The sequence below is a fragment of the Xyrauchen texanus genome, chromosome 12, assembly GCF_025860055.1.
Source record: "Xyrauchen texanus isolate HMW12.3.18 chromosome 12, RBS_HiC_50CHRs, whole genome shotgun sequence".
NCBI classification, from domain to species: domain Eukaryota; kingdom Metazoa; phylum Chordata; class Actinopteri; order Cypriniformes; family Catostomidae; genus Xyrauchen; species Xyrauchen texanus.
Window position 1 is genome coordinate 8,180,091 of NC_068287.1, and position 15,913 is coordinate 8,196,003.

General features: G+C 39.0%; 1 protein-coding gene across 1 annotated transcript in view; it reads right to left on the reverse strand.

Moving 5' to 3' along the window:
• Positions 1-694: 694 nt before the first annotated feature.
• Positions 695-15,913, reverse strand: part of LOC127652712 (tectonin beta-propeller repeat-containing protein 1-like) — a 33,936-nt gene continuing 18,717 nt past the window's right edge. The window contains 12 exon segments of the mRNA XM_052139033.1: positions 695-816; positions 1,483-1,602; positions 1,939-2,045; positions 2,141-2,233; positions 3,733-3,911; positions 5,558-5,689; positions 5,885-5,941; positions 6,023-6,102; positions 7,860-7,956; positions 8,035-8,142; positions 12,349-12,477; positions 14,508-14,665. Coding sequence (XP_051994993.1) covers positions 697-816; positions 1,483-1,602; positions 1,939-2,045; positions 2,141-2,233; positions 3,733-3,911; positions 5,558-5,689; positions 5,885-5,941; positions 6,023-6,102; positions 7,860-7,956; positions 8,035-8,142; positions 12,349-12,477; positions 14,508-14,665 — 1,380 coding nt within the window. The 3' untranslated portion in view covers positions 695-696.

Here is a 15,913-nt window from a genome sequence, read left to right on the forward strand (position 1 = left end):
GGGGTAATGTTATAAACAGTTTGAGCTGTTTACATGACCAAACACCTTGTCAGCGTAAGCATGATGAACATTGCAAACATATGCATTGACTTCGGGCAGGACTATCTGTTTGGGGACCAATGGATGACTGAGTAATGGGCGGTAAACATCATCGCCATTATTTTGCATTGCAATTCCGTTTGGTGAGGCTGGTGGCACAGAACTTCTCCTTTAGTTCCACAAAGGAAAATTGGCAGATATTTATTGCAAAAAGATAAGATCAAAGTTGGAAATTTGTGTCTGTGTTTACAGCACCATGAAATGGGACTGAAAGCATAAAATGAAATAACATTTTCAAACATAATCAAACCAATTACACAAACATGGTCTTCTATAGATGACAGACAGAAATGAGACACTATAAGTACAATGTGACATGCTAAAAATAGTGACATCATTGGATCAGGTGAATTAAATCATAAACATACAGAAAACAAAAGAAGCCTCAAGTTGGTCACACCCAGATGAGCTTTGCTGTCATTTTCATCATGAATAATGGAGAAAGAAATGACATCAAGATGACATGAAAACATGGGTTATGTTTGTTCCTCAGGCACGTGCATTCAAGAGACAAATAACTCTGGTCACATTTGGTTGAAAGGGCACTGGGAAGGGAGTAGAGCATGTGAAGGTGATGACAGTGGTAGAGGATGGGCACTAACAGCCCAAAGCTTTCCCGTTCACCTGACGCTGGGTCAGGTTGGGCAGTGGACTACGAGGAGCCACACGTTGGGCATCTATGGAGTTTCCTCTCACAGACAGGTAGTCCCATCCACCCTGTTTTAGATCAGAGGAATTCATGACTCCCAAGTAAAAGCCATCACATTTAAAATATGCTGTAGTGACGTCTTTTTTTATATGGTTTGGGTTCCAAATACACTCACTGAGCACGTTATTAGAAAAACCTGTACACCTTATTCATGTGATTATCTAATCAGCCAATCATGTGGCAGCAGTACATTAAATCATGCAGATACGGGTCAGGAGCTTCGGTTAATGTTCACATCAACCATCAAAATGGGGAAAAATGTGATCTCAGTGATTTTGGCCATGGCATGATTGTTGGTCCCTTGATGAGAGAGGTCAAAGGAGAATGGTCAGACAGGTTCGAGTTGACAAAGTCTATGGTAACTCGGATAACCACTCTGTACAATTGTAGTGAGCAGAATAGCATCTCAGAATGCACAACATGCTGTACCTTGGAGCGAATGGCCTACAAAAGTAGAAGACCACGTCGGGCACTTCATTAGGACCATAGTGTTACTAAAAAAGTTCTCAGTGAGTGTAAGTCACTTTTTTATTAAGCAAATTAAAAAATGGAACTTAGACTTGATATGAATGGTGCAAAAAAGTGTTTGCAGTATTGAATATTCTAGTGTTTTGTCACATCGGGATGCATTTGGTCACTGCAAACTTGGTGTGAACAGTGATGGGAAGCCTCACCCCGATGCCAAAGTCCCAGCTCAGGCCTTTCGGCTGCATGGGCTTCACTTCCAACCTGTGGCACACAGTTCCTGAACTCTCTGTTGGATAACCTGGAACTTTATCAGCGATTATCCAAACCTGAACAAATTTAAACAACAACACAACCACTATTTACAGCACACAAACAGTGGTTATTACTTGCATTCACATACACTTACAAAGGCTCCCTTTGTTATATGTAAGGGGAAAGAATGTGAAGTAATGTGTTCAGCGAACCTGGAGCTACTTCATGCAGTTATAGAAAATAAATCACTCATGGAATGTGTGTGAACCAATCCGAATTAAGTGTTCAACATAATTAACCAAATCTTTTTAGCCAACCAAGTCATTTAAAGTATCACAAACAGTCAATCCATTTGTTTGTTTGTTCTCCAAATGTTTATTGGTGTCATTTAGAAGTGAAAGATTTCAGACCTGGTCCAGCGGTCCAACAGACACCTTACACACATTACTGGAGATGAGCTCCCATGCAGAACCCTGAGGATAACTGGGTGTCAAACCCTGTCTGTGCCACAGATTACCTGTGCAAACAGGAGAGAGAACGGCTTAAGATGTGGTATTATGTGATTCACTTAGAAATCGATTCAGCCAGAGTGAGAAAAACGTGCAGTCTCACTGTTTTCATCCACGGCATAAACTGAGGTCCTGCCCACAGACACCCGTTTCAGGGACTGCCTCGGCGGAGAGGGGATGTGGTACCAGCACTCCCCTGAGAAAAGAAAGAAATGAACACATAATGATAAATAATAATGGGTGTCTTTGTATCTCATTAACATGTAAATGTGTAAATAATCACTTCAATAAAAAAGATGCCAGGTTGATGCTCTTTTTATAAACACATAAAAAAAAAACTTTTCTTTCTTCAAGTTGTGTTCCTTGTTTAAGTGTCTAACCATCATAAGTATTCCTTATTATAATAATATACTATTCAATGTATATACAGTACTGTGCAAAAGTTTTAGGCACTTGTGAAAAATGTTGCATAGTGAGGATGTCTTCAAAAATAATGGCATAAATAGTTTTCATTTATCAATTAACATCATACAAAGTCCAGTAAACATAAAAAAGCGCAATCAATATTCGTTGTGACCACCTTTGCCTTTAAAACAGCCCCAATTCTCCTAGATACACCTGGATACAGTTGTACTTGGTTGTTGGCAGATATGATGTTCCAAACTTCTTGGAGAATTCTTCACAGTTCTTCATCTATTTAGTCTGTCTCGATTGCTTCTGTCTCTTCATGTAATCTCAGACTGACCCGATGTTTAGTGGGGGGTTTTGTGGGGAACATGACATCACTTGCAGGGCTCCCTGTTCTTCTAATCTAATCTTTTCTATTGGCAAAAGTAATGTTTGGGAGTCTTCAGTGTCATCAACCGTGAGCGCAAGTACAGAAAACATTTAATTGAACTGTAAAACTGTCAACCCAAAACTGACCAAAACTTTGAAGCTCAAAACAGCACATAAAGCCAGCATGAAAGTAATCCATAAGACTCAAGTAGTTAAATCCATATTTTCAGAAGCTATATGATAGGTGTGGGTGAGGAACTGATCAACATTTTTATTCTTTTTTACTATAAATTCTCCTCCTGTCCCAGTAGGTGGCGATATGCATGAAGGATATGAATTGCCATATACAAAAGAAGAATGGAAAGTGAAAGTGGAGATTTATAGTAGAAAATGTACTGATGATCTGTTTCTCATCCACATCTATCATATCACTTCTAAAGACATCGGTTAAACCACTGGAGTCTTATGGAATACTTTTATGCTGACTTTATGTGATTTTTGTAGCTTCAAAGCTCTGGTCACCATTTCACTTGTATGGACCTACAGAGCTGAAATATTCTTCTAAATTTCTTCATTTGTGTTCAGCAGAACAAATGAGAATCATCAACAAAAACAATTGAGGAGTAAAAGTAAAATGTTCGGACGCATTGAGAACTGGGGTGTAAAATGTGGTCATGAATATAGTGTCAAAATGCAAAAAAATGGATTGGTCCTAAATTTAGGCTTAATTTTCTTTGGACAAAATGCAATTTTATAATTTTGTTATTGTGGAGTTAAATATGACATTTTCTTGACAGGTTTCATGGGAATAACCCTAGCATGCTTAGCCAATAAAAAAACAGCTGTATTTCACGTATAATAGAATGTAAAATTGCTCGAGGAAATCGAGTTTCCATCAGGATTGTTTTGTGGTCTCACCGGCTGGGTTGTGGGCAGACACAGAGCCCCGGTAGAAGACAGCGCCGTCTCTGCCGATGGCCCACACCTGGTGGCCTCCTCCTATGCAAATGGACTTGAAGGGCTGGTCTGTCCCCACATGGAGCCAGGAGTTGCCCTGTGGTTTCAAGCTCTGGTTAGAGAACCTTCCTGCACACCAGCTCAATATGAGAACGTTTATTTTTACATGTACATGTTTGATTTTCATGGGAAAATCAATTTGCATGTCCCCAGCCAACACCATTACAATTGAATGGATTGAACAGAATGAAAAAGAAAAAAAAAAACGGATTCTACCTATATTTTACTTTTACAATAATAACCAGAAAAACATAAATGAAGATTTGGTGTATAACATGGGACTTTTAAACTATAAACAAGCCAGAAATTCACTGGGGCTCTTCCTTGCAATAACGGAGATTTGGCTCAGTTCAAATGTTTTACATATAATTATTTACCAAATGATATATACTTTTTATAGCCCATATTCCCCAGATGAGGTTTTTTTTATTATTATTCACAAGATATGTAGTGATGGGGCATGTTTCCATATAATATATATATATATTTTTTTTTGCATGCCCTCAATTTTATTTAGGACACTAAAACCACACACACAAAAAACAACTAAATATGCAATTAAGAAATAAAAGTATGGATGAACATTGTCAGTGATGACAGATTTAGGGTGCTTTCACACTGGTGGTTTGTTGGAAACAGAATATGGTTTGCATGAAAAGTTGATAATGTGAAAGCTGTTTTGCGGACTATGGTACCAAACCCGAGACTATCTGTAGCAGGTGATCTGTGCTTGGTTAAAATGGGACTGTAGTGCGCTTTGCGTGAGTGAGAAAGCAACCTGTACTCATGTCCGCACTTGTTCAGGAAGTAAAATCACTTGCGCGTGTGTTTTTGCAGATTTAAGCATGATGACATCATCAGTTGCACAAAAACAAACACACACGTGCATCGTGAGTATCAGGGAAACGTTGTGGGACACAGAAAAGGTGAGGTGAGTGACCGCGCAACCACCTGTGTCTTCAAAAATGATGCATCAGATATAGTCGCCTACTCCTGGACATGTACAACTGCTGAATTACGGCATGCGCACAGAGGAGAAAGTGTTGTTCACACTGGTGTGCATAATGACATCAAATTAAGAATAAAACAAATAGGGGGGCATGGGTAGCTCAGCGAGTATTGACGCTGACTAACACCCCTCGAGTCGTGAGTTTGAATCCTGGGTGTGCTGAGTGACTCCATCCAGGTCTCCTAAGCAACCAAATTAGCCCGGTTGCTAGGGAGGGTAGAGTCACATGGTGTACCCTCCTCGTGGTCGCAATTGGTGGTTCTCGATCTCAATGGGGTGTGTGGTAAGTTGTGCGTGGATCGCGGAGAGTAGCATGAATCTCCACACGCTGTGAGTCTCCGCGGTGTCATGCACAACGAGTCACGTGATAAGATGTGCAGATTGACTGAGACTTGTCCTCCACCACCCGGATTGAGGTGAGCAACCTCATAATACATAGTAAGTAGTAGGAATTGGGCTTTCCAAATTGGGAGAAAAAGAGGATAAAAATGATAATAAAAAGATAAAACAAATATAGCGACCGGCATTGTGTTTTCTATCATGTGCATGTTTGTGATGACAGAAAAGCACCAGGGTTTGACAGAAGCATACGTGAGTCTGAAACCAGACACAAGCTCCGGAGCAACGGAGGGGGGCAACAGAAACAATCATGCTCAGATTATGACCGCATCAAACGTGCCCAGTGTGAAAACCACCTTTGATACAGCAAATCACCACCAGGTGTCACTGATGGCCCACAGAGGCACCTGCTCCAGACTGCACTGAGCCAGACATGGAAGAATGGTGATGTCATTCAGAGGGATTGGTGGGACCTTCTGCCAAGGTCCAGTGAGGTTGATCTTACACTTTCTGTTATGAAGAAAACTTTCTTTCAATAACTGTTCAACATCCTTTTCTATATAGAGATGTTTCTAAACTAGGACATAAGACATTAACTTGGATTTAAACAGTTTTAACACACATGAAAATGTATTGTGAACAGCCTTTGTTCAAAAGGTTATTGTATTTTCAGTGTGTTCAAAAGCAGCACAAATGTAAACTAACCTAGCCCATCGTCTGCACCGCACAAAGTCCTTCAATGTCTTATAACCGTGAAAAGTCCTGTATGATGAAGACATAAAGAAATATGTCTTGGGAAAATACATAGACTATGGCCACAATTTTATAAATATTGTCACATACACAGAGAAATCTGCAGCATACTGCCAGCCCTCTTTATCTGTCCCTCCATGGACACTGTAGTCTACGGCCCAATCAGATACCTGCAATAGTGAGATTTTCTGTCATGAAACCAATTACAGCTGTTGATATTTATGAGAAACAACTGTTCTACTGTAAAAAAAATTAGTTTGGCCATTTAATACTTTTTATAAGCACCACAGCTCAATATGTTGGAACAAACATGCTAAGCTCAAGGACAAATCTATGACTATTTAAAACATTATAAAATGGACTGTCCCAGATCTAAATTCTGATTGGATAAGCCTCATTCAAAGCCGTGGTCGACACCTGTGTCTCAAGGTATATTGCTTTGCAACCGTAAACAGCCTATAGTGTCTAATGAACTATATCATTTAGTGAAAGTTCCAAGCATGAAGAGCTTGATTTTATTTCCGATCTAAAATCGATCCGTCTATAAAATTAGAATTTTACGGGAAAAAATACTTTTTCTAACTCCTCCTAGGCCGTTTGTCCAATGTGCATGGAATTTGGCAAAAATCATCTATGGGCACTCATGACCAAAAGCTGTTCAAAGAACCTTGATTCGTCAAAGCACTTCAGAGTTACAAGCCAATTGAATGTTTGGGCGTGGCAAAAATTCACATATGGTCCAATATCTTCTGAAAACAAAGTACAAACTTAACAAAACTTGGTAAACTTCGACATGAAGACATTTTGAGGATGCACGCCAAATTTAATCCAATTCTGCCCGCAAGGCGTGCTATAAAAATAAAAAACACTAAGATAACTCAACTGATTCATCAAGTTGGAAATTGACTAGCATCTTCTTTGGTTCAAGTGCAAACACATCCTTAAAACATTGATTAAAAAACAACATAAATGGCCATCAGCAGCAAATAAAATTTCAGCAGCTAATAACTTCCATTGTGAACGACTGATGATCATTTAAAGTACTAGCTGAGGCGATGTCCCAAATTTTGTGAGAATCGGCCATAAGGTGGCACTATAATAAGCTAAATAGTCTGACAAAATGTTCTAAAAAGAAATTTGATTCATTTTATCGTTCAGAAGATATGAGCAGTGTGTTTTTGGGTGTGGCCCATAATGAATAATTGGCCTGTATCTTTTAACCCCTTTTTTTCTCTCCCCTTTTCTCCCCAATTTGGAATGCCCAATTCCAAATGTGCTCTAAGCCCTTGTGGTGGTATAGTGACTCTCCTCAATCCAAGTGGCAGGGATGAATCTCAGTTGCCTTCGCGGAGACTTAGTGCGTGTGGAGGCTCACGCTATTCCCTATGGCATCCACACACAACTAACCACGCGCCCCACCGAAAGTGAGAACCACATTATAGCGACCACGAGGAGGTTACATCATGCGACTCTACCCTCCCTAGCAAACGGGCCGATTTGGTTGCTTAGGAGACCTGGCTGGAGTCACTCAGCACACCCTGGATTTGAACTCGCGACTACAGGTGTGGTAGTCAGCGTCAATACTCGCTGAGCTACCTAGGATACATTCTTAGGGCACATGCCAACTTTCATCAATTTCTTATGCTAGGAGAAGAAAGTACTTAGTGATCAAAGAAGTTGAAATTTGACACCAAAACAACAATCACAGGATCCATTCTTTCAAATTCTTTTGGTCATTTTCTCTTCACACATGCTTGGACCCCGATAATTGCTAGCGGCTATAATTATGGTTATTAATGATTCTGAATGTAATCATTTATATTCTACAGGCTTAAAAGAGCTTTGCTGTTCAGAAGTGTTGTATGAAGCAATCTAATGCTAAAAGATACAACAAGAAACTAAAAAAGAACCAAAAACCTGGCTTTACCCATGTCCATTGTGGTGAGGGAGGGATGGTGCTCTCTTTGGTGCACTCTTTGAGACCAGAAGAATCACTCCAGATGTAGCGATCTGTTGGAAGGCCCCTGAGATGCACAGAGCAGAGACAGGACATTTGACAAAGTCACATTAAGGGACCATTCAGTTCATTTAAATACACTCACTTATCAGTGTATCCTGCCATCGGGTTCCACCGCTGGTTCTCAAAGATGTAGACATTCCTGATGTCACTTATTGCCTGGTTAACATTTTCATTTCCTGAAATTAGAGAACTGTTTTGGGGGACAGCAGAAGGGGAACACTGTCTCCAAATAGAGGATTGGCCACTTGATTATGGACACCATCGCACTGGGTGTACAACAAGCGCACTCTACCAGGAGAGTAGCCTCCTACTGGGCCTTGGCCAACGGTACCTCTCTAACAGACATCTTTAGAGCAGCGGGCTGATAACACCCAATACCTTCACGAGATTTTATAATCTCTGTGTTGAACCAGTTTTTTCCCATGTGTTAGTGGGTACAAACAAGTAAGGATGCGGGCAGCTGGCTGGGTGCCATACAAGTGTCTTTCCCCTTCCGAGGGTAAGAGGTGCGCTCTTTCATCCACGTGAGTTTCCGGGATCGGTGAACCCTGGATTCCTCCCCCAGCACCTGCTGCAAGCAATTTTGGTGGAGGAATTAGATACCAGTCTAGGTCTAAGTTACTGTCGTAACCCCTGTTCCCTGATGGAGGGAACGAGACAAGATGAGACATTGTGTCCCACTTGCCACAACACTGAACTATCCTTTGTAATGGCTAGGACTCTGTCTCGGCTCCTCAGCACAAACCTGAATGAGTGGTTGCACACCAGCTCCTTTTATACCCACATGTCCGGGGGAGTGACATGCAAATTCCACTCACCAATTTTCATTGTCCTTTTCTTAAAACATCAGAGGTGTTTGAGGCTCCTAAGAGTGACCCCTAGTGTCACTACATCAACACAAAGTCTAGTTCTCTCCATCAGGGAAAGGGGGTTACAATAGTCACCTAGACGTTTTATTTCACTGGATTATCAAAAAAAAAAAAGAAGAAAAAAAGCATTATTACATGGTTATTTAATATACATAAACCATTATATAAACCACTTTTTCATGACCTTCCATTACTCATACTGTGAAATACGATTTTGGTCACATCATTTGCCACCCACACCTACAGTAAAATGCCTAAATGCTCTTGTGACATTGACATCTATTTTACCATCCAGTGATGGAAATATTAACGCATTTCAATTTCAAAAGACAATTCCATAGTATTCTTTAATTAAATACAATTATTTTTATTATTATCATTATTTTAGATTTGCTAATTTAATTTTGTAAAACATTATACAAGCTTTGACAAGCGTATTTTTAGACCAGATTAATCTTGTTTATTAAGTTTTGACAACGATGACATTAAAAACAAGTACTTTATAAAGGCTTTGGTATCTGATGGCTTTGTGTCTGTGATGAGCATTTGATCATAGTTAAATGTCAGGGCAGAGAGGGTTTAAACACTCAGGGGTCACGGGTCAAGCACAGGACTGCTTCATCTGAATCCTCACTGTGATCCATAATCCAGGTAATGTCCTTATCTGTCCCATCCTCTTCTGATTAGTTCTCATCTGGGAAATCAACATAACACTAGTACTGTACATTTAGAATAAAAGGAAGTTTTATTCAAGATTGGAAAGATGATTAACAACATGCTAGTCCAGACTGGTTTATCTTGGTAAGAGCTGGTCTTAATGCTGAATCAGCATAGCTGTTGTACTCTTTATCAGCAAAACTTTGCTGGTGAAGCTGGTTCACCAAGGAAGTCTTGATGGTTAAAGTCAACATGGAGTCAGAATTGTCTATGCCTATTAACTTAGAGGTCACTTTTATGTTTACTCCTAAAAGTTGACAAAATTACAGCCTGATCTCATGAAAATAACGTGACTGAGGCAAGATATTTGCAAACTGAAATGAAGTGGTTGATTACATGTATCGCTGCAGTCTCGAGGTGAAATGTCCATTGTTTGGTGCTTAAAACAAGTTAAAAGTTCTCCAAAAAGATGATGTTTATAAGATTAATGCTCTATGGAGCTTTAAATAAACAAAGACTACATTCCTACCCTAAACCTTAAACCTAAACATAACCGAGAGTGTCATTAAAGCAAAAGCTAAAGAAACCATGGCATTTAGTGGTGCTTCCATGACACTTTTGACTCACATGCCGACTAATGTGCTTGGCTGGACTCGTACTACGGTCTTAGCATACTCTAACGCACTTAGCATCAGTTGAGCTACGGTGCATCTTAGTGACATTAGAATAAGCTTGTAAATGTAGTTGGTTATGTAATACAAGTGTTAAAATATATGATCTTTGATATTGTGCGTTATAGTAAAAGTGTTTTGATGTCACGATATAACAGAGCGTAGTTAGTGTTTATGAACTGATAATCTGATTGTGTTTTATTAATGACATTGGTGTTTTGCCTCTAGTGCTTATTTAATCACGAAACTGCTGCTATACGTAAAACAAGCTACATAAAAGACATTTTACTAAAATTATGGCAATGTGATTCTATGAGACCTGGTTGCAAAATTTACATTTAGCAGATCAATTTACAATCTTTCTCTTTTAGGAAAACTATATACAAAATTATAGATTTTTGTCCTATAAAATGCGAATGTCACGTCCCCCAAATACTACCATTTCATTGGGTCAGCATACAAAACACAAAAAACAGCTGTGCACTGCAAAAACACATTTTCTAAAGGAGTATTATTTTTAGCTTCACCATTAAAACACTTAAACATCATTAAAACCAGATACATTTACTTTAGAAGCAAAAATATAAAAGATATTAAGTCTTGCTTTCAGAGAAATCTAATACAATCAACAAGAACAAAAAACTATCAAAATGGTAAGAAAAAAGGACAAAGTTTTAAAAAGATAAGATAGATATTTTAACTGGAAAACAATACAAAACACTGTTTAAATTATTAGGGGGTCAAGCATAGAAACTGCTGGAACCCTATTGTAATTGTACTGATTTTCTTTTCTTTTTTTTTCTGCCCTAAAAGTGTCTGGGCATCAGAGACCATAAATTGTGGAGACACCAAACTTGGCAGGATGATCCCAAATCCCCCTCACTACTCAGGCGCACAAACGCACACACATCTGACCCTAGGTGGTGCCATAATAAACACTTTATTTTTTGGCTCATATCTCTGCAACCATATGGGCTGGAATCGAGATTCTTTGAGTCAAGCCCTACAAAATGTTTATCTCTGATTTCATTTCTATCAAAATCAGTTTTGAAAAGAATTACGATACATCCAATCGTTCCAAAGATATTAAAGATAAAATTCCTTTGGTTTAACGAGATCTGAGTAATTGATCAAAATCGTACTCAACGCAAACTCCAAATGTAACCAAACTCAGTACACATAGTCAACATGACGTTTAGAAGATATCAGCTAGGCTTCGTACAATTCCACCCCCAATTGGTTAAAACTAATAAACTGTGAAAACTTTGCAGCCGTTTGAGTGACAAACTTCAAATTAAATATGCACTTAAATTAACAAAAATGGTCGCCAACGGCCAATCAAATTTCAGCATCTTATAACTCGTACTGCGAAATGCTGGAGGTTATGGAAATTACTATACACAAGCAGGGTGTTAACCTGAAGCTGTATGTTACATTTTCTGACAGTCAGCCACACGGTGGCGCTATAATTAGCTAATTCACAGTTTTGCTCATAACTCTGGAACCGAATAGGCTACAATACAAATGTGTAGCTTCTCTAAATCCACCAGTGCCCCACAATGATATGGTTACTTTTGAATTTCCATTTCCACAAGACATTTTTTTTACAATTTCAATTTATTCGAAAAACATACTTTTTCGAACACGTCCTAGGTTGTTTGCCTGATTCTCACAAAACTTGGTATATATCATTTACCGACCCTCTTGACAAAAAGATATAAAAAATAATTTTGATGCGTCGAATCATTCCAAAGTTAGAAGCAAATATGTTTTGGGCGTGGCCTATAATGACTAATTGGCCTGTATCTTGTGAGTGCAATTTTCAAACTTAACAACATTTTTACATATGGACAAGAGAACACATGCAGGTAACATGCAGAGTTTCATTCATTTTTGATGCTAGGAGGCAGTATAAATTAAGAAAATCCTTTTTGCAACTGCAAAATGTTTGAAATGTCACACCAAAATAGCTGTCCATAGCATCCATAGGATCTTTTCTGTCAAATGTGATTACTTTGCTCATCTCACCATATGTGCTTGGCTCCTGACAATAGTCGCTTGCGGCTATATTATTTATATGTATTTTTACTTTATTCCAGTGTGCTAGTCTTATCAGCAAGGCCAGGACAAGATGTTGGAAGCATTTTTGTTAGTAAGAGGAATACGGTTAGCTACAGGGTGCAAAAACAACAGGTTTACCCTGAGCGGAGTCTTCTCTGCAGCCCCCCTGTGTAGACCCAGGCAGTGTGATCGTGACCGATGCCCCACACCACACCCAGACTGTTAGACTCCACACAGAGCAGGTGACCCGGAACCTGACGCCAAAACCTGAGCAGCAAGCACGAGTACAGAAACTCAATCACAGATGCTCATGATGCATGCCAAGCCAACAGAACATACATGACAACAACATTACAATGCAATGGCATCATTGACCAAACACATGAAAACTTTAAGACAGATGCTCCAAAGAAACAAAAATCAAATTCATTAGGCAGATTTTTATGGACATGGAAGCCTTCATGGAAGGCACGCTAAAAGGCAGGCAGCAACATTATTATGAAAACATTTGTGTTTGTAATTTATTCAACTTAAAAGGCATTAAAACATTTAATAGTTAATACTAAGCAATTATGTTAAATTACGCTTATGAGCGGCGTTTCAATTGAACCATTATATTTTACAAGCTAACTAACATATAACTTTAATGCTGCCATTCATTTTGCATTGTTAGATTGCCTTCTACACATCAACATTTCTACAAACAAATTTAATATTAACAATGTTAATCATAATAACTCACTTAAACTCTTAATAGATCAATATAATCCTTTGTGTTATAGTGTATTTCTGTGACAAATTTTGGGAGAGGAATATAACAATGAAAACTGATATTATGCGTATTATACTATATATTATATACTATATATTCGTACCTAAGGTATGGTATACACCAATGCATTATGACCACATGGCGTATATGCTGTTGGTCCTCTGCATACCACCAAAACAGCGCTGACCTGTCGAGGAATGGACTCTACAAGACCCCTGAGGGTGTCCTGTGGTATCAGACACCAATACATTAGTAGCAGATCCTCCAAGTCCTGTAAGTTACGAGGTGGAGCCACCATGGATCGGACATGTTTGTCCAGCACATCCCACACATGCTCAATTAGATTGAGATCTGGGGAATTTAGAGGCCAGGGCAACACCTTGAACTCTTCATCATGTTCCTCAAATCATTCCAGAACAATGTGTGCAGTGTGGCGCATTATCCTGCTGAAAGAGGCCACTGCCATCAGGCCATGAAGGGGTGTACCTGGTCTGGAACAATGTTTATGTAGGTGACATGAGTCAAATTTGCATCCACATGAATGGCCGGACCCAGGGTTTCTCAGCAGAACATTGCTCTGAGTATCTCCCTCCACCGGATTGTCATCTTCCCACAGTGCATCCGGGTGCCATCACTTCTCCAGGTAAATAGCACACACATACATGGCCGTCCAAGTGATGTAAAAGAAAACAGGACTCATCGGACCAGGCAATCATCTTCCACTGCTCCAAGGTCCAGTTCTGATACTTGTGTGCCCAATGTAGTCGCTTTCGAGTTCCTCATGGGCACTCTGTTCGGTCTGCGGCTATGCAGCCCCATATGAGGCAGGGTGCGATGCACTTCCTCCCATAACATCGTTAAAATGTTCTGTGCCACAGTAAACCTTCTGTCAGTTCAGACCAGACTGGATAGTCTTCGTTGCCCTAGTGCATCGATGAGCCTTGGGTGCCCAACACCCTCTCGACAGTTTGTGGTTTGTCCCTCCTCAGACCCCTGTCAGTAGTACTCACCACTGTTGACTGGGAGAACACCACAAGCCTTGCCATTTCAGAGATGCTCTGATCCAGTCATCTGGCCATAACAATCTGACCCTTGTCAAAGTTGCTCAGGTCTTTACTCCTGCATTCAATACATTCAACACGACTACGAGAACTGATTGTTCGGTTACCATCTAATCTACCCAGACCTTGACATGTGGCCTTGTTAGGAGATGATCAACGTCATTCGCTTCACCTGGGAGTGGTCATAATGTTTTGGCTCATTGGTGTATCTACAGTTTATATACTGTATATGGTCAAAGTTTTGGGAAAAAACATACAAATTGTGAAATATTTTCTGATATTTATATTCTGTACTATTTTATAATCTATATAATTCAGTAATCAAATGTGTCAATACAACAGTTACAATCTGATAAAAAATCGGGTGATTTTACCAAATATTTGTTACCTATTTGCTGCCTATGTAGACAGTAGCTCACAAGGTTTTGGAAAAGTGAGAGACAGCAAGAGGGTGATGTTCTTACATCTGATCAGAAGGTAAATATTGTGCTGGAGTCTCCAGGCTGTGTAATGGTTCATGGACCATGATATCACCTTTAGACGTCACAGCCCACAGTGCCTGTTTGGATAGATGGTCTCCAACACCCCTGGATTCACAGCATGACTCATTCAATAAAGACAACTGCAGCACAGAGAGATGTCTCATTAGTATATCAAAACAACAATGAACTAAATGAATAAAATATTTCTGCTGTTGAAATGATCTTCTATGTAAACACTGTAAATTAGGGCTTCAATTGCAGCCAAGAAACTTCAGGCCTTTGCAATTCATTAATGATGTTGCCTATACTAGAGTAGTATACTACACTTATTATACTGTAAGCACTAAACTCATCAATCACATCTAAAAATTAATCAATGTCATTAAATTACATAGAAAAAAACAAATTGCAAATGGGTAAAAAAATAAAGTTTTCTCAAGGAGCCACGTTAAGAGCCCCGTATCTCTGGGATTTAACCATATAGGGTCTTAAAAATAAAGATACAAAAGGAAAGTTTGTTCTCAAGCAGAATGTGAAAGATATATCTTCAATATTTCTTTATAGGCGCTCCAATGTTGGAAAAACAACACAATAAAAGTCTCTCTACCCATTTTTGGACTCACACCATTGTTGTATAACGCAACAAGAGATGCTGATTTTAATCATATAAATTTCTCAATCTCTGTGTAAAATAAGAATATAATGATGATGCATATAATTTTTTTACCTGTAATTTTGCTCCAAATTCATAGGCAATTGTTTTGGTTTTTTTTGACCCCCCATACACAATACAGGGTTTCTGGGGGTTGTAAGAACAAAAATGTTAAAATAATAATAATAATAAAAATATAATACTAATTCATTAGCTGGTAAATACAAAACCACTGAGACTACTTGGATGTCTCTTGACATGTTTTTATAGTTTATTGTGCATTTATCTGTTTCCTATTTGTTAATACAACATTAAAACTCTAAATGAATTCATTAAGAATGCATGTAGCTGAAGTATGTAGCCTATATTGTGACCCTTCTCTTTAGTCACTTACTTTCCAGCAAGACGTGATGCAATAGACCAATGCTTTGTCAACGTCACCGTTTATGTCAAACATGGAAGTGGTGGCAAAACCGTCTATAAAAAGTCAACTTTTATCAGATTACACTGTTGAAAAATGATTCCGAGGGCTCTCGTTGACTGCTGTGGCTTCAAGCCATCAACAGAGCTGACAGAACTGAGATCATTTCAACTCACAACTGTTCAGCAAACATGTATAGCGAACATGATTACATGTTTGTTATTAACTCATTTTATTATAGTAAATGTGTCGCTAAGAAAATGTTTGTATTTATGATGGTTTTGTGTCATACTTTCGTTTAATCCTCTAATCTGT